At 39.6% G+C, this 26,939-nt stretch overlaps 2 protein-coding genes across 11 annotated transcripts in view; both read left to right on the top strand.

Moving 5' to 3' along the window:
- Positions 1–26,939, top strand: part of LOC127334742 (uncharacterized) — a 167,549-nt gene that overhangs the window by 41,626 nt on the left and 98,984 nt on the right. The gene's annotated exons all lie outside the window — the stretch shown is intronic.
- LOC127334740 (uncharacterized) lies at positions 4,564–10,498 on the top strand. 10 transcript variants are annotated; one of them, XM_071826475.1, is made up of 10 exons: positions 4,564–5,297; positions 5,698–5,785; positions 5,993–6,178; positions 6,270–6,538; positions 7,033–7,098; positions 7,302–7,474; positions 7,570–7,679; positions 8,168–8,238; positions 9,396–9,557; positions 9,935–10,498. In XM_071826475.1, the coding sequence occupies exons 1-3, from the start codon at positions 4,828–4,830 to the stop codon at positions 6,005–6,007; spliced, it is 573 nt and encodes a 190-aa protein (XP_071682576.1). In that variant the 5' UTR covers positions 4,564–4,827; the 3' UTR covers positions 6,008–6,178; positions 6,270–6,538; positions 7,033–7,098; positions 7,302–7,474; positions 7,570–7,679; positions 8,168–8,238; positions 9,396–9,557; positions 9,935–10,498. The 10 variants fall into 10 exon arrangements, 7 of the variants coding, with proteins under 7 accessions (XP_071682576.1, XP_071682574.1, XP_071682577.1 ...); XM_071826473.1 differs by having other exon boundaries at positions 7,028–7,098; XM_071826476.1 differs by lacking the exon at positions 7,302–7,474.

Genomic DNA, 26,939 nt, shown 5'->3' with positions numbered 1-26,939 from the left:
AAATATTGTCCTCAGTGCATAGACCTGACCTTTATTTGGTTCATTCATACGTTCATCATTTAGGATTCTGACCATAGTGACCGAGAAACATATTCGTGAATTTTAAATTTGTGTGACATGAAACACCTTTCTCTTCTGTGTTCAAATTTGTGAGATTTGCCGATGTAGATTTTTTTATCAGTCGCAGTTGCTCTCTACAATTGCATAAGCTGATGCTATGGTTCTTGAAATGACACGATTGTCTGCTATCTAAAACACACTAGGGATGTACCAATTATTCTGATGAAGAGTATATGTATAAGGTGATGAGAGATTAAAAAATATTGTGAGTTTGTGTGGTATTGTAGTTTTGGAATGTCCTAATCCGATGTTGGAATTTAGTTCTCAATCAAAACTATCAGGTTTTGAACATTTCTGTTTGATGTGTAATGCTTCTCATTATCGGTTGCCATTTTTTTTTAAATCACAAATGTCGTATCTTAATAATACGCAGAATTTTATTGCTCGAGTTGTGTCGATGACAATCTCTCTTTTTTTATTTTGCAAGGAGGTGATTTTAAGAACAACTTGTGATGCGGAGTCCTCTTTATTATCATTAACCTATGACAGCAATATGATCTTGCATCTGACATGGCTGTGTTTATTCTTTTTAAGAGGAACGTAGCCCAGCCAGTGAGCATGGTGTTCCATGTACTGTTGGGGTGATTTGCTATGCCATCAAGGCGATCAGTCGATGATAAGTATTCACAATGTTATTTTGTGAGGATTCAAGTTTGTTTTAATTTGGTTAATAGTCTATTTGAGTACTACAATTTGAGTAATAAATTATTCACCTTTATCGATGTACATAAGTGTTTCTATATGGTGTTAGTTAAATAAATGCAAATAAAATTAATTACTTTTTACCAACAAATAAAGTGTGTGGCAGCAATATAGTAGTTGCATCCTAGCTTGCTAGTCGCGCAACGGGTCATCTAGTAGTCATAAAACTAAGCTTGCTGGCCGGCCGGGCATCATAGTGATCATCTTCACAAGTGCGCACTCGACACGTCCACTCCCTACGGCGTTTAGGGTCCACACTCAACATGCATAGAACCAGTGGGCATCAATGCACGATGCAGAGCAAAGCACGATATCTAGTCTGCCATGTACTCAACAATAGGGGCGTTTGTTGCTACTGTACAGTACTCTTGTGTGCTATTGCTACAGTTCACTGAAGTTGGCTTGGGACGTGCTACGATCCTGCCTACGCTACTGCTCAACATGCATAGAGTGGGCATCAATGAAACCGATCTTGGACAGGCAACATTAAAACTTAAAAGGTTACCTCATCTCATGCCATGACTTCTCCAATAATTCAAGATTCCTTGCCAGTACTTAGGTGTGGCGTACTCAAAACTTCAACTGCTGCCAAGTGATCAGATTACTCTTCTTGTACGTGGTAATCCTCAAGGCTATGGATCTTGTAAAAAATGATCTTGTGTCGACAGTAGTTTATAACGTTTTACAGTAGAACAAAAGGCAGTCAAGCAAAAGTCAGTTGGCATGTAAAATGTAAACGAAACATGAGAATATGAGCAGATACTGGCCAGCTCCAGACTAAAACCCTAACACAGATCGATAAATTATGTTTTACATACTTCTGGGGTAGACAGTCAGATATGCAAGGTTGGAGTTACAGCCATAAGGGAATAAACATTAAGGGAAAAATTTATTGGCTTTTACCATTAAGCTATGCAAAGCAATAGCAGGTAAGGCAACCAACAACCAACGCACAAAACAAAATATAGGTGCTGGCAGGAACATGTACAGGAAATCAATGGTTTGTTTCTTATATCGCTCATCACGAAGTGCACTCTTTCCATCATGACATGATTCAAGATAAAGCTGAATGGAGTCTAGGTCTGAGATTTGTAGGATCTCCTTAGTATCTTAAATGGTGAATCACTTAAGGTCATATGCAACTTTATCTACTCAATAAGGACAGCCAAGATTGCATTCGAGATTGGTCTCTCTCTGATAGGCTGCCTCAAATGATCTTCGGAATCTGTTCACCAGGCAGCGGAGGCTCGCATAAATCACCTATGAAAGTATCCCAGCCTGCGAACCAATCCCAAACGAAAAAGTAAATATATCACATATAACCGCTGAGAGTGGTTATAGAAAAGTTTATTGTTGTGATAGCTGAGGAAATGCCTTTCTTCTTGAAATTATGGACTGTATACCTCCTGGCCTGGTCGTTTGACTGGCATGTATATATAATATTAAACAGGTGAAAAGTGTTTGCAACTTCATTTTCGTTCGCCTTAAAACAGTAAGGTTTGGGAGTTGAAATGGAAACTATATATATCCTTAGTGCATTGAACTTACTTCCATTCCTGAGTTGATATTGAAACTATATCCTTAGAGCATCGAACTTGCTTTCTTTCCTGGGAGATGGACTAGAAATATTGTCCTCAGTGCATAGACCTGACCTTTATTTGGTTCATTCATACGTTCATCGTTTAGGATTCTGACCATAGTGACCGAGAAACATATTCGTGAATTTTAAATTTGTGTGACATGAAACACCTTTCTCTTCTGTGTTCAAATTTGTGAGATTTGTCGATGCAGATTTTTTTATCGATGTGATTGCTCTCTACAATTGCATAAGCTGCTGCTATGGTTCTTGAAATGACACGATTGTCTGCTATCTAAAACACACTAGGGATGTACCAATTATTCTGATGAAGAGTATATGTATAAGGTGATGAGAGATTAAAAAATATTGTGAGTTTGTGTAGTATTGTAGTTTTGGAATGTCCTAATCCGATGTTGGAATTTAATTCTCAATCAAAACTATCAGGTTTTGAATATTTCTGTTTGATGTGTAATGCTTCTCAATATCGGTTGCCATTTTTTTAAAATCACAAATGTCGTATCTTAATAATACGCAGAATATTATTGCTCGAGTTGTGTCGATGACAATCTCTCTTTTTTTTTATTTTGCAAGGAGGTGATTTTAAGAACAACTTGTGATGCGGAGTCCTCTTTATTATCATTAACCTATGATAGCAATATGGTCTTGCATCTGACATGACTGTGTTTATTATTTTTAAGAGGAACGTAGTCCAGCCAGTGAGCATGGTGTTCCATGTACTGTTGGGGTGATTTGCTATGCCATCAAGGCGATCAGTCGATGATAAGTATTCACAATGTTATTTCGTGAGGATTCAAGTTTTAATTTGGTTAATAGTCTATTTGAGTACTACAATTTGAGTAATAAATTATTCACCTTTATCGGTGTACATAAGTGTTTCTATATGGTGTTAGTTGAATAAATGCAAATAAAATTAATTACTTTTTACCAACAAATAAAGTGTGTGGCAGCAATGTAGTAGTTGCATCCGGCATTCTTGTGATGCGCAACGGGTCATCTAGTAGTCATAAAACTAAGCTTGCTGGCCGGCCGGGTATCATAGTGTTCATCTTCACAAGTGCGCACTCGACACGTCCACTCCCTACGGCGTTTAGGGTCCACACTCAACATCCATAGAACCAGTGGGCATCAATGTACGATGCAGAGCAAAGCACGAGATCTAGTCTGCCATGTACTCAACAATAGGGGCGTTTGTTGCAACTGTACAGTACTCTTGCATACTATTGCTACAGTTCACTGAAGTTGGCGCAGCTCACTGAAGTTGGCTTGGGACGTGCTATGATCCTGCCTACGCTACTGCTCAACATGCATAGAGTGGGCATCAATGAAACCGATCTTGGACAAGCAGCATTAAAACTTAAAAGGCTACCTCCAGGGCCCGTCCATAGATTTCGGAGGCCCTAGGACGAAACGATATCAAGGGCCCCTTGTTCACAATAGCGAAGTTATCGTAGGGAAGGGGCCATTGCCCCCCCTAGATTTTTTTTAAATATTTATTTATGGTAAATTTATATATATTACTTAAAGTTTAAGAAAGATTCGTGTTCTGGCCCTTACTATTGGGCAAGAGAAAATATTAGGGTAATGCAATAACAAACAAAATAATATTTACATTTGAATGATTCATGGTCTTCGAAATCTTGAAGAAGATATTTGAAAAAATATATTTCTATTGATCGAGCAAACTATGCCATGTTTCTTATTTCTACCAATGGCTACTTGTGTACACGTGTCTTTAAGATTAATTATGAAAAAATGATATAGGTCGGTGTTGTCTAGACATTTGGGAAGGCTAGAGAGAAATCATATCTTTGATAAAAAGTTTGTTAACAGAAGTTGGAGTAGAGGCACGGTAAGATCCAGCTTGAATCTTGTATATTTTATAGAATTATTCTAAATGGTACATTCTAAAGCGTAAATATTTAAATAAATGTTTGGTAAGAGGCACGGTAAACTGTAGCTTAGGGCATCTATAGTTTTTTAGAATTATTTTGAAATCAACAACCTAAGTATCTACACTACTTACACTACTTAAAAAGGATGAATGTGTTCCTTATTCTGCCTACCCACCAATACGTCAAAGAGTTTGGTCGTCCAATATTTTCCAGCGCCGACATGTGGGCCCGCCTAACACACAATCTTCTCATCGAGCCCCAAACTCAATCTCTAGATCGGGATCTGGCGTTACATCTGAGGCCGCCTAGCACGAACACCACAGCCAGAGGGCAGGCCGCCGCCGTTGTCCTGCTCGTCACCCGCCCCCGCCTCTCGTCCCCTACCACCGCTGCTTGCCGCTATCCTGCACACCCATCGGTCGAAGCAGATTGCTGCCGGCCAGCGCCGATGGTCAGCCTCCGCCGTGTGCCCCGCCTCGCCATCTTCCCCGTCAATCGCGAGCCCACCTCCCCATGCGGATAACCCTAGCATCCTCGTTGTCGTGCCCGCCTTCCCCACCGACGAGAGACGCAAGACCTCTACCGCCACTGATGACATCTAGCACCTCCTTTTCTGATGTCGTGAGGTGTGAAGTCCTCCATGCCGTGGCCATCCTAATCGAGATTTCAGACCCCAACTCTAGCAGCCGGTGCTGGAGAGAAAAAGAGGTGAGCAGGCTCTGCAGCATACGGGGTGGCACCTTTGACATCGCCATCGGATTCTCTCCTTCTGCTGCTTCGATCCTGGGGCAGATGCGAAGCGAGGACGGCGGAGGGAGGGCGGTGGAGGAGGAGGAGGGGGTCAAAGACCTCGAGCGGGGGCATGGACTTGGCAGTGGAAGCGAGGCAGAACGCGGAGGGTGGGTTGACGATGGAGCAGGAGGGGTTAAATACCTCGCGCAAGCCCCGGGGGTTGTGCGGCGGCTGCTGCTTCGGCCGCTGAGGTTCGTCATGGCTGCCTCCTCCTGCACCTGCACACCCACCATCACCACCACTTAACTAGGTACTACTACACTGCTCCGTCATACTAGCAATTCTACAGAAATTAAAGAAACATTTTCCCCCAAAAATCGTCGATCTACATTTAGTATACTGTAGGAGGTTCATTCGAAAATTGATATCACGAACTGAATTGAATCAAGTAGCAAAGATGTACAGCAGTGGAGGTGTAATCAATAGAGACTGTTTCCAATTAATTGAGTAAAACGGGGTGGGCTTATTCATCTGCTTCTATCTGCAGTGGATTGAATTGACGCTGCAGGTCTATAAACTGGTATTTGATTCATTTGCAATGAAACTTATGCTTACTACAGTTGATCCTATATTACTATTGTTTCCCGGCAGTTTGGTGGTCTTATCCATGTTTGATGCAACTGCACCATGCAATTCAACCACGTCAGTGATGCCTGTGTTGGGTGGATCTCTTTCTATGGTAGCCGCCCCCATGTCTTCGATTAATGCTTCTATGATACAATTTGGTATATCATTTCTATGATACCATTAGATTTTCTGAAACTTAGGCTCTTTGTCATCAGTTGATACATTCAGGAGATGGAGAAAAGATACTACCTGATATTTTTGTTTACATCTTGCAAAATTAATTATCATGTCCTGATGCTCATTTTGTTTATTGTTGTAGATGGAGGTTACATAGTAATATGCTCGTCTGCACCTTACTAACGAGGAGAGGTGGTGGCTGCCAACACTATGTGTGACCAAACTCGGGCTAACGGAGTTGGCCCGAAGAGACCTGCGGCAAAAGAATGACTGCGCAAACCAGATCTAGATGGCGATTCCGGAGTCATACACGCGGATACTTCCCAAGGTAACCTTAGATTTTTTGCCCAGAAAGTTCTCTTCTTTCCATTTTGTTCTTCCAATAAAGAAGCTATTGGTTATGACTACTGAATGTGCAGTTTGGGCGGGCTGGGGTGGGCGACACAATCTACAGGCACGTGTTGTTCCTGACAAAGTTCTTGTGGGAGTACCTGCTCAACAGCCTAGAGATATTGTCATAGCACCTAGGCCCTGGAGGTCCCCGTGGAGCAACGTCAATAACCTAATAGGGTTGGACAAGACTTGACGGTGGTGAGTAGGGCTGATGACATCCTATTCTGCCTTGAACAGCGGTTTCATGGCCTCTCACATACCACGCTTGACGCAAGCAAGATACAATACAAATAAGGTAACAACACATCAATCATCTGCTTGAGTGGCGATTTCCCGGCCCCTCATAACCTTCCAATCTACAGGTGTTGGATTGTAAATTTATGATGTGAATCTGCTTGTGTGTGGCTGCTGGTGTTGCAGGACATTCGGCAAGTTACCTGAGATGCATCACAATTATTTTTAAATCATGCTATTCTCTCCTGTTTGTGTAAACTAATCAACCAAGTGCATATTTATGGGTTTCTTGCACTTCTTAAGTAGCAAACTAACTTCATCTTTGTAGCTTCAGCTCTTTGTATTTGTTTATTTTCGTATGGTAATATCATAAACTTAATTGCCTATCTGCAGGAATTTTTTCTATAGCCCTCATTTTATATTTTCTATCAGAATCATATTTAGAAGTTAGAACACACCACAATCACCTTACATTTACAAGTTTTACACATCATCCGCTTCCATTGTCTGCACCGCACCTACTCTTATTATAATTTTGTCTTTTTTGCAGAATAGAAGGAGTTGATGGGCATGGTATGATCAGCGACACAAAGAGGAATATGCATGCCAATGCTTCCCTTGGTTAGCATACTTTGAATTTCCGGTTCTTTTCATTTCATATTTATCTATTGTTTTGGTGGTACACTGCAATATGTATCTAACTTCTTTGAATTTTTGGTTCTTTTGAATATGGATGTAGGCCAAATTCACTTGTGTGCTTCAATCATTGTTAAATTTCTGTTTATGTTGTACGCTGATTCACAAAATATCTCTGTTTTAAATAGCCCGCTATAGCCCCGCTATAGCCTTTCCCGCACGATGTGCCCGGCTAAAGGTGCCAAAGTCCTTAAATAGCCGACTATAGTCAGGCTATAGCCGGGCTATAGCTGTTTTGGTAGGCCACAGCTATAACCTACGGCCGGCTATTTAAAACCATGCAAAATATAGCCAAATTAAGGTAGACAGTATGGCTTGAACAATATTATTTGTACTGCCTCTTCTTTGGTAGTGGTGTGCAACTGCATAAGTTAATTGGGCAAGCGTCATTTTCAGGCTAATGGATGGTGGTGAGTAGGGCTGATGACATCATGTTCTGCCTTGAGCAGCGGTTTCATGGCCTCTCACAGACCACGCTATACGCAAGCAAGATACAATACAATAAGGTAACAACACATCAATCATCTGCTTGAGCGGCGATTTCCTGGCCCCTCATAACCTTCCAATCTACAGCTGTTGGATTGTAAATTTATGATGTGAATCTGCTTGTGTGTGGCTGCTGGTGTTGCAGGACATTCGGCAAGTTACATGAGATGCATCGCAATTATTTTTAAATCATGCTATTCTCTCCTATTTGTGTAAACTAATCAACCAAGTGCATATTTATGGGTTTCTTGCATTTCTTAAGTAGCAAACTAACTTCATCTTTGTAGCTTCAGCTCTTTGTATTTGTTTATTTTCGTATGGTAATATCATAAACTGAATTGCCTATCTGCAGGAGTTTTTTCTATAGCCCTCATTTTATATTTTCTATCAGAATCATATTTAGAAGTTAGAACACACCACAATCACCTTACCTTTACAAGTTTTGCACATCATCCGCTTCCATCGTCTGCACCGCACCTACTCTTATTATATTTTTGTCTTTTTGCAGAATAGAAGGAGTTGATGGGCATGGTATGATCAGCGACACAAAGAGGAATATGCATGCCAATGCTTCCCTTGGTTAGCATACTTTGAATTTCCGGTTCTATTCATTTCATATTTATCTATTGTTTTGGTGGTACACTGCAATATGTATCTAACTTCTTTGAATTTTTGGTTCTTTTGAACATGGATGTAGGCCAAATTCACTTGTGTGCTTCAATCATTGTTAAAATTCTGTTTATGTTGTACGCTGATTCACAAAATATCTTTGTTTTAAATAGCCCTCTATAGTCCCGCTATAGCCTTTCCCGCACGATGCGCACGGCTACAGGTGCCAAAGTCCTTAAATAGCCGGCTATAGTCAGGCTATAGCCGGGCTATAGCTGTTTTGGTAGGCCACAGCTATAACCTACCGTCGGCTATTTAAAACCATGCAAAATATAGCCAAATTAAGGTAGACAGTATGGCTTGAACAATATTATTTGTACTGCCTCTTCTTTGGTAGTGGTGTGCAACTGCATAAGTTAATTGGGCAAGCGTCATTCGGTAGTGGTGTGCAACTGCATAAGTTAATTGGGCAAGCATCATTTTCAGGCTAATGGATGTAATCTTAGATGATTGTTTTATGCAGATCAAAAGAGATATGCATGCCCACAATGAAGCTTGCTAGGCATCCTACTGTTCTGTATCTACCTTATTGTAGATGATCATAATGAAGCTTACTAGGCATCCTACTGTTGTCAGTATCTACTTTCTGAGAGATGTTGGTATTGCTAATATTTTTTATTAGTTGTCTTCTTTAAGTACCAATAGGATCATTAAAAGGCAGTCTACTATGTGCATGTTTCTAAAAGTTAACTTGGTCAGATATAATATAACAAAGGCTGTTATTTACATCGTCATCAATCATATCAGTCACTTGAAAGTCAAGCTTTACTACCTTGAATGCAATGGTACCCTGACAAAGGGAAACTTAGTGATCACTATATTAATGTGCCAGGATACATTCAAGGACTATAAGTGCATAACTGAAAGTTTGAATCCTTTTCATGAAAAAATGGATTTGCAGCAAATATGCTAAACATGGAGTGCTATGCGCTTTGTGGTGTGTGGTGATTTAGTGATAACGAGTGAGTACGTGGAGTGGTTGTGTGGGAGTGTGGTTATATGTCCAGAAAGTTGTAGTTGATCTTCTTATCGCCGATGAATGAACTAAACGGTCATCCCCTGATCAGGTTTACTACGACTCGCGCATGACGCAGTGTGGTGCTGGCGAGGAGGACCAAGCAAGAAGTGGACTATCAACCTTCGAGTTTCCTGTCATCCTTGACATCGAGAAGATGTCACCCCAAGCCGTCTCTGCACTACAAGTGTACCAATGATCTTATTGTGGCTAGGTATTTCATGTGATTTCATGTGTACCATTTTCAGTAATAACACTTATCTATGGATTGGTGGCAAAAGATGCTAAATAGGGAGTGCTAGATGATTTGTGGTGTGTGTGGTGATTTTAGTACACTGTTTTATAGTGCATCTATTTCTTTCCCCTAATTATCATATCTACAATATATCTATCCAGATGAACCAAACAAAAAGATAAATTCTGATTTTGTAAATTTCTTTTCTCAGTTATTTTCATGAACACGCATCGTTAGTATGGTTCAAGCAGATTTTTTTATGGTGATTATATTGACTAACGTGAATCGGAGACAAGACGAGGTGCAAGTGTACTAGAAACTAACTTTTCCCTCATCTCTTGGTCCTCATGCCGCAGGTGCTGATCAAAATGTACGGAGGGATGTTTGGCTGGTTATTTCAACATGCAATAGTTGGAGAGATTTCGTCGGCAATTACATGAGGCGCCGAACATCATGAATCTCATTTCAGATTTTCAGTCATCTAAGCATGACCAAAAGACTAGATCGATTTCCTTTGTACTAAAGGAGCCTCATTCAAGGTCAAGAGCTAGCCATGTGATTCCATCTATCATGCAAGCAAAGCAGCTAGATCCATAATCATGTATGGTACAAGATACCTGATGGCTAGCTAAAGATCACCTGATGGAATAAAGAGTTCCAACATTAAATAAACTGTGACTTACATATAGATAAGTGGAGTGCTTTTGCATTTTATATGTCCATGCAGCTATTTGCTTCAGTACAGTATAATATTGTTTTCTGTAAATATTCACAAGTAGCACTCTTTTTTGTTTACCGCCCTAACCATGCATATATTAATTACCCACTCTAACCCCATCTTGTAATACAGCGTAGAAGTTCTGAACCTTCTATTTGGTGAAGATTAGTTTAGCGCTGAGATATAACATGTATTTACCAAAGATAGTTTCTCGGATCATACCACCTACAACTCCTTGAGTGAGAAGGTTTTTTTTCATGGTAAGACATCTTGATTTGGTTGTTAATTAGGCCATCTGACTTATATTCCCCGGTTTTGTCCAAGATATGCAGAATCTAATTGTGGCACTCTGGTTTACGGTCTATCTCAAATTTCTAGATAAAATGGCGTTGTTTGTCATGTTACCAAGAATACCATGCAATGCAATAACACTTAAGAGCATATTACAGGATATATGGATTCATTAAACAACTGAGAATTTTCTACACTATCTTATTTTAGTTACAGGATGTTAGTCATACTAAATGCATATCTGATTAAACCCATGCTCAAAACATATATGTTCTTTCATAGGGAAGATCATGAGAACTCTAGGTCCTCGCCATAACCCATGAAAAGATCAGGTTCTTATGACTTTTAAAACAAAAAAATTATGCCAAGTGTTACTTTTCTGAAGATGTGAAAATTACTTGGCATTTTGATGAAACCTTTGAAATTATTTACCTTTTTCCTTCACTATTTATGGGATTAGAAAAGATATATTTGATGGTGTTTTCGTGCCACATTTTTACGGTTTGAAACATAGAGTATATATGAGCCATACTTCTTTGATTTGAATCATCTCTGACATTTTCCTTGATTGCATGGATTCCTTCGTAGTTTTTGTGAATCCCTCCAATCAAGGGACTTAGTTACCTTATTAGTCAAAGAGAAACTGATTGTAAGAATAGACTATTATAGTTCTAATAAGGAGATTCATATTTAAAAAGAGTGAGTTATGCAAATGCCTACCTATATCAATGTCTCTTTGACAATAAAAACTAATAACCCATAGCAACGCACGGGCATTTGTGCTAGTCTTAGTATAAATATATCAAATATGTAAAACAATCTTGGGCCAGGGCCCTCGCTCCTGAAGGCCCGGGGCGAGCGCCCCTTTGCCCCGCCCTATGGGCCGGCATTGGCTACCTCATCTCATGCCATGACTTCTCCAATAATTCAAGATTCCTTGCCAGTACTTAGGTGTGGCGTACTCAAAACTTCAACTGTTGCCAAGTGACCAGATTACTCTTCTTGTACGTGGTAATCCTCAAGGCTATGGATCTTGTAAAAAATGATCTTGTGTCTACAGTAGTTTATAACGTTTTACAGTAGAACAAAAGGCAGTCAAGCAAAAGTCAGTTGGCATGCAAAATGTAAACGAAACATGAGAATATGAGCGGATACTGGCCAGCTCCAGACTGAAACCCTAACACAGATCGATAAATTATGTTTTACATACTTCTGGGGTAGAAAGTTAGATATGCAAGGTTGGAGTCACAGCCATAAGGGAATAAACATTAAGGGACAAATTTACTGGCTTTCACCATTAAGCTATGCAAAGCAATAGCAGGTAAGGCAACCAACCAACGCACAAAACAAAATATAGGTGCTGGCAGGAACATGTACTGGAAATCAATGGTTTGTTTCTTATATCGCTCATCACGAAGTGCACTCTTTCCATCATGACATGATTCAAGACTAAAGCTGAATGGAGTCTAGGTCTGAGATTTGTAGGATCTCCTTAGTATCTTAAATTGTGAATCACTTAAGGTCACATGCAACTTTATCTACTCAATAAGGACAGTCAAGATTGCATTCGAGATCGGTCTCTCTCTGATAGGCTGCCTCAAATGATCTTCGGAATCTGTTCACCAGGCAGCGGAGGCTCGCATAAATCGCCTATGAAAGTATCCTAGCCTACGAACCAATCCCAAACGAAAAAGTAAATATATCAATATAACCGTTGAGAGTGGTTATAGAAAAGCTTATTGTTGTGATAGATGAGTGATACGCGTACAGCACGCGTCCGTTGGGAACCCCAAGAGGAAGGTGTGATGCGTACAGCGGCAAGTTTTCCCTCAGTATGAAACCAAGGTTTATCGAACCAGTAGGAGCCAAGAAGCACGTTGAAGGTTGATGGCAGCGAGATGTAGTGCGGCGCAACACCAGGGATTCCGGCGCCAACGTGGAACCTGCACAACACAAACCAAGTACTTTGCCCCAACGAAACAACGAGGTTGTCAATCTCACCGGCTTGCTGTAACAAAGGATTAGATGTATAGTGTGGATGATGATTGTTTGCAGAAAATAGTAGAACAGTATTGCAGTAGATTGTATTTCAGTATATAGAATTGGACCGGGGTCCACAGTTCACTAGAGGTGTCTCTCCCATAAGATAAACAACATGTTGGGTGAACAAATTACAGTTGGGCAATTGACAAATAAAGAGGGCATGACCATGCACATACATATTATGATGAGTATAGTGAGATTTAATTGGGCATTACGACAAAGTACATAGACCGCTATCCAGCATGCATCTATGCCTAAAAAGTCCACCTTCAGGTTATCATCCGAACCCCTTCCAGTATTAAGTTGCTAACAATAGACAATTGCATTAAGTATTGCGCGTAATATAATCAGTAACTACACCCTCGAACATAGCACCAATGTTTTATCCCTAGTGGCAACAACACATCCATAATCTTAGAGATTTCTGTCACTTCCCCAGATTCACGGAGACATGAACCCACTATCGAGCATAAATACTCCCTCTTGGAGTTAATAGCAAAAACTTGGTCAGAGTCTCTACTAATAACGGAGAGCATGCAAGATCATAAACAACACATAGATATAAATTGATAATCAACATAACATGGTATTCTCTATTCATCGGATCCCAACAAACACAACATATAGAATTACAGATAGATGATCTTGATCATGTTCGGCAGCTCACAAGACCCGACAATTAAGCACAATGGGGAGAAGACAACCATCTAGCTACTGCTATGGACCCATAGTCCAGGGGTGAACTACTCACACATCACTCCGGAGGCGACCATGGCGGCGTAGAGTCCTCCGGGAGATGATTCCCCTCTCCGGCAGGGTGCCGGAGGCGATCTCCTGAATCCCCCGAGATGGGATTGGCGGCGGCGGCGTCTCTGGAAGGTTTTCCGTATCGTGGCTCTCGGTACTGGGGGTTTCGCGACGAAGGCTATTTGTAGGCGGAAGGGCAGGTCAAGGGGCGTCACGAGGGGCCCACACCATAGGTCGGCGTGGCCAGGGCTTGGGCCGCGCCGCCCTGTGGTCTGGCCACCTCGTGGCCCCACTTCGTTGACTTTTCGGTCTTCTGGAAGCTTCGTGGCAAAATAGGACCCTGGGCGTTGATGTCGTCCAATTCCGAGAATATTTCCTTACTAGGATTTCTGAAACCAAAAACAGCAGAAACAAAGAATCGGCACTTCGGCATCTTGTTAATAGGTTAGTTCCAGAAAATGCACAAATATGACATAAAGTGTGCATAAAACATGTAGATATCATCAATAATGTGACATGGAACATAAGAAATTATCGATACGTCGGAGACGTGTCAGCATCCCCAAGCTTAGTTCCTGCTCGTCCCGAGCAGGTAAACGATAAACAAAGATAATTTCTGGAGTGACATGCCATCATAACCTTGATCATACTATTTGTAAGCATATGTAGTGAATGCAGCGATCAAAACAATGTAAATGACTTGAGTAAACAACTGAATCATATAGCAAAGACTTTTCATGAATAGTACTTCAAGACAAGCATCAATAAGTCTTGCATAAGAGTTAACTCATAAAGCAATAATTCATAGTAAAGGCATTGAAGCAACACAAAGGAAGATGAAGTTTCAGCGGTTGCTTTCAACTTATAACATGTATATCTCATGGATATTGTCAACATAGAGTAATATAACAAATGCAATATGCAAGTATGTAGGAATCAATGCACAGTTCACACAAGTGTTTGCTTCTTGAGGTGGAGAGAAATAGGTGAACTGACTCAACAATAAAAGTAGAAGAAAGGTTCTTCAAAGAGGAAAGCATCGATTGCTATATTTGTGCTAGAGCTTTGATTTTGAAAACAAGAAACAATTTTGTCAACGGTAGTAATAAAGCATATGTATCATGTAAATTATATCTTACAAGTTGCAAGCCTCATGCATAGTATACTAATAGTGCCCGCACCTTGTCCTAATTAGCTTGGACTACCGGGATTATCGCAATGCACATGTTTTAACCAAGTATCACAAAGGGGTACCTCTATGCCGCCTGTACAAAGGTCTAAGGAGAAAGCTCGCATTGGATTTCTCGCTATTGATTATTCTCAACTTAGACATCCATACCGGGACAACATAGACAACAGATAATGGACTCCTCTTTTATGCATAAGCATGTAGCAACAATTAATTTTCTCATATGAGATTGAGGATATATGTCCAAAACTGAAACTTCCACCATGGATCATGGCTTTAGTTAGCGGCCCAATGTTCTTCTCTAACAATATGCACGCTCTAACCATAAGGTGGTAGATCGCCCTTACTTCAGACAAGACGAACATGCATAGCAACTCACATGATATTCAACAAAGAGTAGTTGATGGCGTCCCCAGGAACATGGTTATCGCACAACAAGCAACTTAATAAGAGATAAAGTGCATAAGTACATATTCAATACCACAATAGTTTTTAGGCTATTTGTCCCATGAGCTATATATTGTAAAGGTGAAGAATGGAAATTTAAAGGTAGCACTCAAGCAATTTACTTTGGAATGGCGGAGAAATACCATGTAGTAGGTAGGTATGGTGGACACAAATGGCATAGTGGTTGGCTCAAGTATTTTGGATGCATGAGAAGTATTCCCTCTCGATACAAGGTTTAGGCTAGCAAGGCTATTTGAAACAAACACAAGGATGAACCGGTGCAGCAAAACTCACATAAAAGACATATTGTAAACATTATAAGACTCTACACCGTCTTCCTTGTTGTTCAAACTCAATATTAGAAATTATCTAGACCTTAGAGAGACCAAGTATGCAAACCAAATTTTAGCATGCTCTATGTATTTCTTCATTAATGGGTGCAAAGCATATGATGCAAGAGCTTAAACATGAGCACAACAATTGCCAAGTATCACATTATCCAAGACATTTTAGCAATTACTACATGTAGCATTTTCCAATTCCAACCATATAACAATTTAACGAAGAAGAAACTTCGCCATGAATATTATGAGTAGAGCCTAAGGACATACTTGTCCATATGCTACAGCGGAGCGTGTCTCTCTCCCACACAATGAATGCTAAGATCCATTTTATTCAAACAAAACAAAAACAAAAACAAACCAACGCTCCAAGCAAAGCACATAAGATGTGATGGAATAAAAATATAGTTTCAGGGGAGGAACCTGATAATGTTGTCGATGAAGAAGGGGATGCCTTGGGCATCCCCAAGCTTAGACGCTTGAGTCTTCTTGATATATGCAGTGATGAACCACCGGGGCATCCCCAATCTTAGAGCTTTCACTCTCCTTGATCATGTTGTATCATCTCCCTCTCTTGATCCTTGAAAACTTCCTCCACACCAAACTTAGAACAACTCATTAGAGGGTTAGTGCACAATCAAAATATACATGTTCAGAGGTGACATAATCATTCTTAACACTTCTGGACATTGCACAAAGCTACTGAAAGTCAATGGAATCAAAATATCCATCGATCATAACAAAATAGGCAATGCGAAATAAAAGGCAGAATCTGTCAAAACAGAACAGTTCGTATTGACGAATTTTATTGAGGCACCAGACTTGCTCAAATGAAAATTCTCAAATTTAATGAAAGTTGCGTACATATCTGAGGATCACTCACGTAAATTGGCATAATTTTCTGAGTTACCTACAGAGAATTTTGCCCAGATTCGTGACAGCAAAGAAATCTATTTCTGCGCAGTAATCCAAATCTAGTATGAACTTTACTATCAACGACTTTACTTGGCACAACAAAACACTAAACTAAGATAAGGAGAGGTTGCTACAGTAGTAAACAACTTCCAAGACACAAAATAAAAACAAAGTATTGTAGTAAAAACATGGGTTGTCTCCCATAAGCGCTTTTCTTTAACGCCTTTCAGCTAGGCGCAGAAAGTGTGTATCAAGTATTATCGAAGGATGGTGCATCTACAGCGGGGTGTGGAGTTTTCTCAACCATGCATAGTATATTGGATACATAAGTTTTAGCGTCTCCCTTTTCATTAGTCTTGGGCTTGCTACTCTCATCAAACAAATTTTCAGAAACAAGCCAAGCATAGTTATTTTCTTGTGCTTCATGCATTGCTAGGAGCTTACATGGTATTGGTGCTTTAATCTCCCCACCATTATTAACATTATTAGTGTACCTTATTCTCTCCATGTCCATTTTTTCAAGGAGACTAACAAAATTGGTATAAGAACCAAGCATATTATATTTAGCAAAGACCTTTCTAGCCTCTCTTGCTATACCACCAAATTCTCTAAGAAGGGTTTCTAAAACAAAATCTTTCTTTTCCCCTTCTTCCATATCACCGAGTGTAAGAAACATGTGTTGGATTATAGGATTGAGATTAACAAATTTAGTTTCCATCATACGAACTAAAGCAGCAGCGGCAATTTCATAAGTAGGAGCAAGGTCTACCAAGTGTCTATCTTCAAAATCATCAACGGTACTAACATGGTTGAAAAATTCTTCTATATTATTTCTCCCAATTATAGACCCGCGCCCTACCGGCATGTCTTTTACGGTAAAATTAAAAGGAAACATGTTGAAACAAGTAAAGCAAATATAAGTAACTAATTTTTTTGTGTTTTTGATATAGCAAACAAGATAGCAAATAAAGTAAAACTATCAACTAATTTTTTTGTATTTTTGATTTAGTGCAGCAAACAAAGTAGTAAATAAAACTAAGCAAGACAAAAACAAAGTAGAGAGATTGCGATGTGGAGACTCCCCTTGCAGCGTCTCTTGATCTCCCCGGCAACGGCGCCAGAAAAAGAGCTTGATACGCGTACAGCACGCGTCCGTTGGGAATCCCAAGAGGAAGGTGTGATGCGTACAGCGGCAAGTTTTCCATCAGTATGAAACCAAGGTTTATCGAACCAGTAGGAGCCAAGAAGCACGTTGAAGGTTGATGGCGGCGAGATGTAGTGCGGCGCAACACTAGGGATTCCGGCGCCAATGTGGAACCTGCACAACACAAACCAAGTACTTTGCCCCAACGAAACAGCGAGGTTGTCAATCTCACCGGCTTGCTGTAACAAAGGATTAGATGTATAGTGTGGATGATGATTGTTTGCAGAAAATAGTAGAACAGTATTGCAGTAGATTGTATTTCAGTATAGAGAATTGGACTGGGGTCCACAGTTAACTAGAGGTGTCTCTCCCATAAGATAAACAGCATGTTGGGTGAACAAATTACAGTTGGGCAATTGACAAATAAAGAGGGCATGACCATGCACATACATATTATGATGAGTATAGTGAGATTTAATTGGGCATTACGACAAAGTACACAGACCGCTATCCAGCATGCATCTATGCCTAAAAAGTCCACCTTCAGGTTATCATCCGAACCCCTTCTAGTATTAAGTTGCTAACAACAGACAATTGCATTAAGTATTGCGCGTAATGTAATCAGTAACTACATCCTCGAACATAGCACCAATGTTTTATCCCTAGTGGCAACAGCACATCCATAATCTTAGAGATTTCTGTCACTTCCCGCATTCACGGAGACATGAACCCACTATCGAGCATAAATACTCCCTCTTGGAGTTAATAGCAAAAACTTGGCCAGAGCCTCTACTAATAACGGAGAGCATGCAAGATCATAAACAACACATAGATATAAATTGATAATCAACATAACATGGTATTCTATATTCATCGGATCCCAACAAACACAACATATAGAATTACAGATAGATGATCTTGATCATGTTCGGCAGCTCACAAGACCCGACAATTAAGCACAATGGGGAGAAGACAACCATCTAGCTACTGCTATGGACCCATAGTCCAGGGGTGAACTACTCACACATCACTCCGGAGGCGACCATGGCGGCGTAGAGTCCTCCGGGAGATGATTCCCCTCTCCGGCAGGGTGCCGGAGGCGATCTCCTGAATCCCCCGAGATGGGATTGGCGGCGGCGGCGTCTCTGGAAGGTTTTCCGTATCGTGGCTCTCGGTACTGGGGGTTTCGCGACGAAGGATATTTGTAGGCGGAAGGGCAGGTCAAGGGGCGTCACGAGGGGCCCACACCATAGGTCGGCGCGGCCAGGGCTTGGGCCGCGCCGCCCTGTGGTCTGGCCACCTCGTGGCCCCACTTCGTTGACTCTTCGGTCTTCTGGAAGCTTCGTGGCAAAATAGGATCCTGGGCGTTGATTTCGTCAAATTCCGAGAATATTTCCTTACTAGGATTTCTGAAACCAAAAACAGCAGAAAACAACAACTGGCACTTCGGCATCTTGTTAATAGGTTAGTTCTAGAAAATGCACAAATATGACATAAAGTGTGCATAAAACATGTAGATATCATCAATAATGTGGCATGGAACATAAGAAATTATCGATACGTCGGAGACGTATCAATGAGGAAATGCCTTTCTTCTTGAAATTATGGACTGTATACCTCCTGGCCTGGTCGTTTGACTGGCATGTATATATAATATTAAACAGGTGAAAAGTGCTTGCAACTTCATTTTCGTTCACCTTAAAACAATAAGGTTTGGGAGTTGAAATGGAAACTATATATATCCTTAGTGCATTGAACTTACTTCCATTCCTGAGTTGATATTGAAACTATATCCTTAGAGCATCGAACTTGTTTTCATTCCTGGGAGATGAACTGGAAATATTGTCCTCAGTGCATAGACCTGACCTTTATTTGGTTCATTCATACGTTCATCGTTTAGGATTCTGACCATAGTGACCGAGAAACATATTCGTGAATTTTAAATTTGTGTGACATGAAACACCTTTCTCTTCTGTTTTCAAATTTGTGAGATTTGACGATGCAGATTTTTTTATCAGTCGCAGTTGCTCTCTACAATTGCATAAGCTGCTGCTATGGTTCTTGAAATGACACGATTGTTTGCTATCTAAAACACACTAGGGATGTACCAATTATTCTGATGAAGAGTATATGTATAAGGTGATGAGAGATTAAAAAATATTGTGAGTTTGTGTAGTATTGTAGTTTTGGAATATCCTAATCCGATGTTGGAATTTAATTCTCAATCAAAACTATCATGTTTTGAACATTTCTGTTTGATGTGTAATGCTTCTCATTATCGGTTGCCATTTTTTTAAAATCACAAATGTCGTATCTTAATAATACGCAGAATATTATTGCTCGAGTTGTGTCGATGACAATCTCTCTTTTTTTATTTTGCAAGGAGGTGATTTTAAGAACGACTTGTGATGTGGAGTCCTCTTTATTATCATTAACCTATGACAGCAATATGGTCTTGCATCTGACATGGCTGTGTTTATTCTTTTTAAGAGGAACGTAGCCCAGCCAGTGAGCATGGTGTTCCATGTACTGTTGGGGTGATTTGCTATGCCATCAAGGCGATCAGTCGATGATAAGTATTCACAATGTTATTTCGTGAGGATTCAAGTTTGTTTTAATTTGGTTAATAGTCTATTTGAGTACTACAATTTGAGTAATAAATTATTCACCTTTATCGGTGTACATAAGTGTTTCTATATGGTGTTAGTTAAATAAATGCAAATAAAATTAATTATTTTTTACCAACAAATAAAGTGTGTGGCAGCAATGTAGTAGTTGCATCCGGCAGTTGCGCAGTCGCGCAACGGGTCATCTAGTAGTCATAACACTAAGCTTGCTGGCCGGCCGGGCATCATAGTGTTCATCTTCAAAAGTGCGCACTCGACACGTTCACTCCCTACGGCGTTTAGGGTCCACACTCAACATGCATAGATACAGTGGGCATCAATGCACGATGCAGAGCAAAGTACGAGATCTAGTCTGCCATGTACTCAACAATACGGGCGTTTATTGCGGAAAGTACCATGTGCACATGAGCACAAGTGCTCCTTGGACTTTTGGATTTTTGAAAATTTTCATAACCTCGCTCTTTTATGTTTTCAAAAATTATGGCATTAAATATGTAGATAGATTTAGACACGAGGAGTGTAGTCAAAAAAGTCTTATTAAAAAATACTTTGTATTTTGGAAAATACAAAAAAGACAAATTTCTGACTATAAATAGTAGTACAATAGTACGTATATTTTGTCAGTGTACTGCCAAAAATTTGTCTTTTTGCATCTCCAAAAATATAACGTATTTTTTGACGAGACTTTTTTGATTCCAATCCTCGTATACACATCTATCTACATATTTAATGTCATAATTCTTGAAAGCAGAGAAATATGAGAATCTGAAATTTTCAAAAATCCAAAAGTGAAGGGAGCAGTGACTCCCATGTGCACAAAATCCTTGTCCCGTTGGTTACTACTGTACAGTACTCTTGCGTGCTATTGCTACAGTTCACTGAAGTTGGCTTGGGACATGCTACGATCCTGTCTACACTACTGCTCAACATGTATAGAGTGGGCATCAATGAAACCGATCTTGGACAGGCAGCATTAAAACTTAAAAGGCTACCTCATCTCATGCCATGACTTCTCCAATAATTCAAGATTCCTTGCCAGTACTTAGGTGTGGCGTACTCAAAACTTCAACTGCTGCCAAGGGATCAGATTACTCTTCTTGTACGTGATAATCCTCAAGGCTATGGATCTTGTAAAAAATGATCTTGTGTCGATAGTAGTTTTAACGTTTTACAGTAGAACAAAAGGTAGTCAAGCAAAAGTCAGTTGGCATGCAAAATGTAAACGAAACATGAGAATATGAGCAAATACTGGCCAGCTCCAGACTGAAACCCTAACACAGATCTATAATTTATATTTTACACTTCTGGGGTAGACTGTCAGATATGCAAGGTTGGAGTCACAGCCATAAGGGAATAAACATTAAGGGAAAAATTTACTGGCTTTCACCATTAAGCTATGCAAAGCAATAGCAGGTAAGGCAACCAACCAACGCACAAAACAAAATATAGGTGCTGGCAGGAACATGTACTGGAAATCAATGGTTTGTTTCTTATATCGCTCATCACGAAGTGCACTCTTTCCATCATGACATGATTCAAGACTAAAGCTGAATGGAGTCTAGGTCTGAGATTTGTAGGATCTCCTTAGTATCTTAAATGGTGAATCACTTAAGGTCACATGCAACTTTATCTACGCAATAAGGACAGTCAAGATTGCATTCGAGATCGGTCTCTCTCTGATAGGCTGCCCCAAATGATCTTCGGAATCTGTTCACCAGGCAGTGGAGGCTCGCATAAATCGCCTATGAAAGTATCCCAGCCTGCGAACCAATCCCAAACGAAAAAGTAAATATATCACATATAACCGTTGAGAGTGGTTATAGAAAATCTTATTGTTGTGATAGCTGAGGCAATGCCTTTCCTCTTGAAATTATGGACTGTATACCTCCTGGCTGGTCGTTTGACTGGCATGTATATATAATATTAAACAGGTGAAACGTGTTTGCAACTTCATTTTCGTTCGCCTTAAAACAGTAAGGTTTGGGAGTTGAAATGGAAACTATATATATCCTTAGTGCATTGAACTTACTTCCATTCCTGAGTTGATATTGAAACTATATCCTTAAAGCATCGAACTTGCTTTCATTCCTGGGAGATGAACTGGAAATATTGTCCTCAGTGCATAGACCTGACTTTTATTTGGTTCATTCATACGTTCATCGTTTAGGATTCTGACCATAGTGACCGAGAAACATATTCGTGAATTTTAAATTTGTGTGACATGAAACACCTTTCTCTTCTGTGTTCAAATTTGTGAGATTTGCCGATGCAGATTTTTTTATCAGTCGCAGTTGCTCTCTACAATTGCATAAGCTGCTGCTATGGTTCTTGAAATGACATGATTGTCTGCTATCTAAAACACACTAGGGATGTATCAATTATTCTGATGAAGAGTATATGTATAAGGTGATGAGAGATTAAAAAATACTGTGAGTTTGTGTAGTATTGTTATTTTGGAATTTCCTAATTCAATGTTGGAATTTAATTCTCAATCAAAACTATCAGGTTTTGAACATTTCTGTTTGATGTGTAATGCTTCTCATTATCGGTTGCCATTTTTAAAAAAATCACAAATGTCGTATCTTAATAATTCGCAGAATATTATTGCTCGAGTTGTGTCGATGACAATCTCTCTTTTTTTATTTTGCAAGGAGGTGATTTTAAGAACAACTTGTGATGCGGAGTCCTCTTTATTATCATTAACCTATGACAGCAATATGGTCTTGCATCTGACATGGCTGTGTTTATTCTTTTTAAGAGGAACGTAGCCCAGCCAGTGAGCATGGTGTTCCATGTACTGTTGGGGTGATTTGCTATGCCATCAAGGCGATCAGTCGATGATAAGTATTCACAATGTTATTTCGTGAGGATTCAAGTTTGTTTTAATTTGTTTAATAGTCTATTTGAGTACTACAATTTGAGTAATAAATTATTCACCTTTATCGGTGTACATAAGTGTTTCTATATGGTGTTAGTTAAATAAATGCAAATAAAATTAATTACTTTTTACCAACAAATAAAGTGTGTGGCAGCAATGTAGTAGTTGCATCCGGCAGTTGCGCAGTCGCGCAACGGGTCATCTAGTAGTCATAAAACTAAACTTGCTGGCCGGCCGGGCATCATAGTGTTCATCTTCATAAGTGCGCACTCGACACGTCCACTCCCTACGGCGTTTAGGGTCCACACTCAACATGCATAGAACCAGTGGGCATCAATGCACGATGCAGAGCAAAGCACGAGATCTAGTCTACCATGTACTCAACAATATGGACGTTTGTTGCGGAAAGTACCATGTGCACATGAGCACAAGTGCTCCTTGGACTTTTGGATTTTTGAAAATTTTCAAAACCTCGCTCTTTTATGTTTTCAAAAATTATGGCATTAAATATGTAGATAGATTTAGACACGAGGAGTGTAGTCAAAAAAGTCCCATTAAAAAATACTTTGTATTTTGGAAAATACAAAAAAGACAAATTTCTGACTATAAATAGTAGTACAATAGTACGTATATTTTGTCAGTGTACTGCCAGAAATTTGTCTTTTTTGCATCTTCAAAAATATAACGTATTTTCTGACGAGACTTTTTTGATTCCAATCCTCGTATACACATCTATCTACATATTTAATGTCATAATTCTTGAAAGCAGAGAAATATGAGAATCTGAAATTTTCAAAAATCCAAAAGTGAAGGGAGCACTGACTCCCATGTGCACAAAATCCTTGTCCCGTTTGTTGCTACTATACAGTACTCTTGCGTGCTATTGCTACAGTTCACTAAAATTGGCTTGGGACGTGCTACGATCCTGCCTACGCTACTGCTCAACATGCATAGAGTGGGCATCAATGAAACCGATCTTGGACAGGCAGCATTAAAATTTAAAAGGCTACCTCATCTCATGCCATGACTTCTCCAATAATTCAAGATTTCTTGCCAGTACTTAGGTGTGGCGTACTCAAAACTTCAACTGCTGCCAAGTGATCAGATTACTCTTCTTGTACGTGGTAATCCTCAAGGTTATGGATCTTGTAAAAAAAATGATCTTGTGTCGATAGTAGTTTTAACGTTTTACAGTAGAACAAAAGGCAGCCAAACAAAAGTCAGTTGGCATGCAAAATGTAAACGAAACATGAGAATATGAGCAGATACTGGCCAGCTCCAGACTGAAACCCTAACACAGATCTATAAATTATATTTTACATACTTCTGGGGTAGACAGTCAGATATGCAAGGTTGGAGTCACAGCCATAATGGAATAAACATTAAGGGAAAAATTTACTGGCTTTCACCATTAAGCTATGCAAAGCAATAGCAGGTAAGGCAACCAACCAACGCACAAAACAAAATATAGGTGCTGGCAGGAACATGTACTGGAAATCAATGGTTTGTTTCTTATATCGCTCATCACGAAGTGCACTCTTTCCATCATGACATGATTCAAGACTAAAGCTGAATGGAGTCTAGGTCTGAGATTTGTAGGATCTCCTTAGTATCTTAAATGGTGAATCACTTAAGGTCACATGCAACTTTATCTACTCAATAAGGACAGTCAAGATTGCATTCGAGATCGGTCTCTCTCTGATAGGCTGCCTCAAATGATCTTCGGAATCTGTTCACTGTGCAAAGGAGGCTCGCATAAATCGCCTATGAAAGTATCCCAGCCTGCGAACCAATCCCAAACGAAAAAGTAAATATATCACATATAACCGTTGAGAGTGGTTATAGAAAAGCTTATTGTTGTGATAGCTGAGGAAATGTCTTTCTTCTTGAAATTATGGACTGTATACCTCCTGGCCTGGTCGTTTGACTGGCATGTATATATAATATTAAACAGGTGAAAAGTGTTTGCAACTTCATTTTCGTTCGCCTTAAAACAGTAAGGTTTGGGAGTTGAAATGGAAACTATATATATCCTTAGTGCATTGAACTTACTTCCATTGCTGAGTTGATATTGAAACTATATCCTTAGAGCATCGAACTTGCTTTCATTCCTGGGAGATGAACTGGAAATATTGTCCTCAGTGTATAGACCTGACCTTTATTTGGTTCATACATACGTTCATCGTTTAGGATTCTGACCATAGTGACCGAGAAACATATTCGTGAATTTTAAATTTGTGTGACATGAAACACCTTTCTCTTCTGTGTTCAAATTTGTGAGATTTGCCGATGCAGATTTTTTTATCAGTCGCAGTTGCACTCTACAATTGCATAAGCTGCTGCTATGGTTCTTGAAATGACACGATTGTCTGCTATCTAAAACACACTAGGGATGTACCAATTATTCTGATGAAGAGTATATGTATAAGGTGAAGAGAGATTAAAAAATATTGTGAGTTTGTGCAGTATTGTAGTTTTGGAATGTCCTAATCCACTGTTGGAATTTAATTCTCAATCAAAACTATCAGGTTTTGAACATTTCTGTTTGATGTGTAATGCTTCTCATTATCGGTTGCCATTTTTTAAAATCACAAATGTCGTATCTTAATAATACGCAGAATATTATTGCTCGAGTTGTGTCGATGACAATCTCTCTTTTTTATTTTGCAAGGCGGTGATTTAAAGAATAACTTGTGATGCGGAGTCCTCTTTATTATCATTAACCTATGACAACAATATGGTCTTGCATCTGACATGGCTGTGTTTATTCTTTTTAAGAGGAACGTAGCCCAGCCAGTGAGCATGGTGTTCCATGTACTGTTGGGGTGATTTGCTATGCCATCAAGGCGATCAGTCGATGATAAGTATTCACAATGTTATTTCGTGAGAATTCAGGTTTGTTTTAATTTGGTTAATAGTCTATTTGAGTACTACAATTTGAGTAATAAATTATTCACCTTTATCGGTGTACATAAGTGTTTCTATATGGTGTTAGTTAAATAAATGCAAATAAAATTAATTACTTTTTACCAACAAATAAAGTGTGTGGCAGCAATGTAGTAGTTGCATCCGGCAGTTGCGTAGTCGCGCAACGGGTCATCTAGTAGTCATAAAACTAAGCTTACTGGCCGGGCGGGCATCATAGTGTTCATCTTCACAAGTGCGCACTCGACACGTCCACTCCCTACGGCGTTTAGGGTCCACACTCAACATGCATAGAACCAGTGGGCATCAATGCACGATGCAGAGCAAAGCACGAGATCTAGTCTGCCATGTACTCAACAATAGGGACGTTTGTTGCGGAAAGTACCATGTGCACATGAGCACAAGTGCTCCTTGGACTTTTGGAATTTTGAAAATTTTCAAAACCTCGCTCTTTTATGTTTTCAAAAATTATGGCGTTAAATATGTAGATAGATTTAGACACGAGGAGTGTAGTCAAAAAAGACCCATTAAAAAATACTTTGTATTTTGGAAAATACAAAAAAGAAAAATTTCTGACTATAAATAGTAGTACAATAGTACGTATATTTTGTCAGTGTACTGCTAAAAATTTATCTTTTTTGCATCTCCAAAAATATAACGTATTTTTTGACGAGACTTTTTTGATTCCAATCCTCGTATACACATCTATCTACATATTTAATGTCATAATTTTTGAAAGCAGAGAAATATGAGAATCTGAAATTTTCAAAAATCCAAAAGTGAAGGGAGCACTGACTCCCATGTGCACAAAATCCTTGTCCCGTTTGTTGCTACTGTACAGTACTCGTGCGTGCTATTGCTACAGTTCACTGAAGTTGGCTTGGGACATGCTACGATCATGTCTACGCTACTGCTCAACATGTATAGAGTGGGCATCAATGAAACCGATCTTGGACAGGCATCATTAAAACTTAAAAGGCTACCTCATCTCATGCCATGACTTCTCCAATAACTAGATGATTCCCCGCGCGTTGCGGCGGGCATTTAAGTGCAACCGAAAATATGTAAATTCAGTCTAAAAAATTGAGTACGCATA

Source organism: Lolium perenne, chromosome 2, assembly GCF_019359855.2.
Source record: "Lolium perenne isolate Kyuss_39 chromosome 2, Kyuss_2.0, whole genome shotgun sequence".
Taxonomy (NCBI): Eukaryota; Viridiplantae; Streptophyta; class Magnoliopsida; order Poales; family Poaceae; genus Lolium; species Lolium perenne.
The sequence above is the reverse complement of the archived record's forward strand: the minus strand, read 5'-3'. Positions and strand labels throughout refer to the sequence as shown.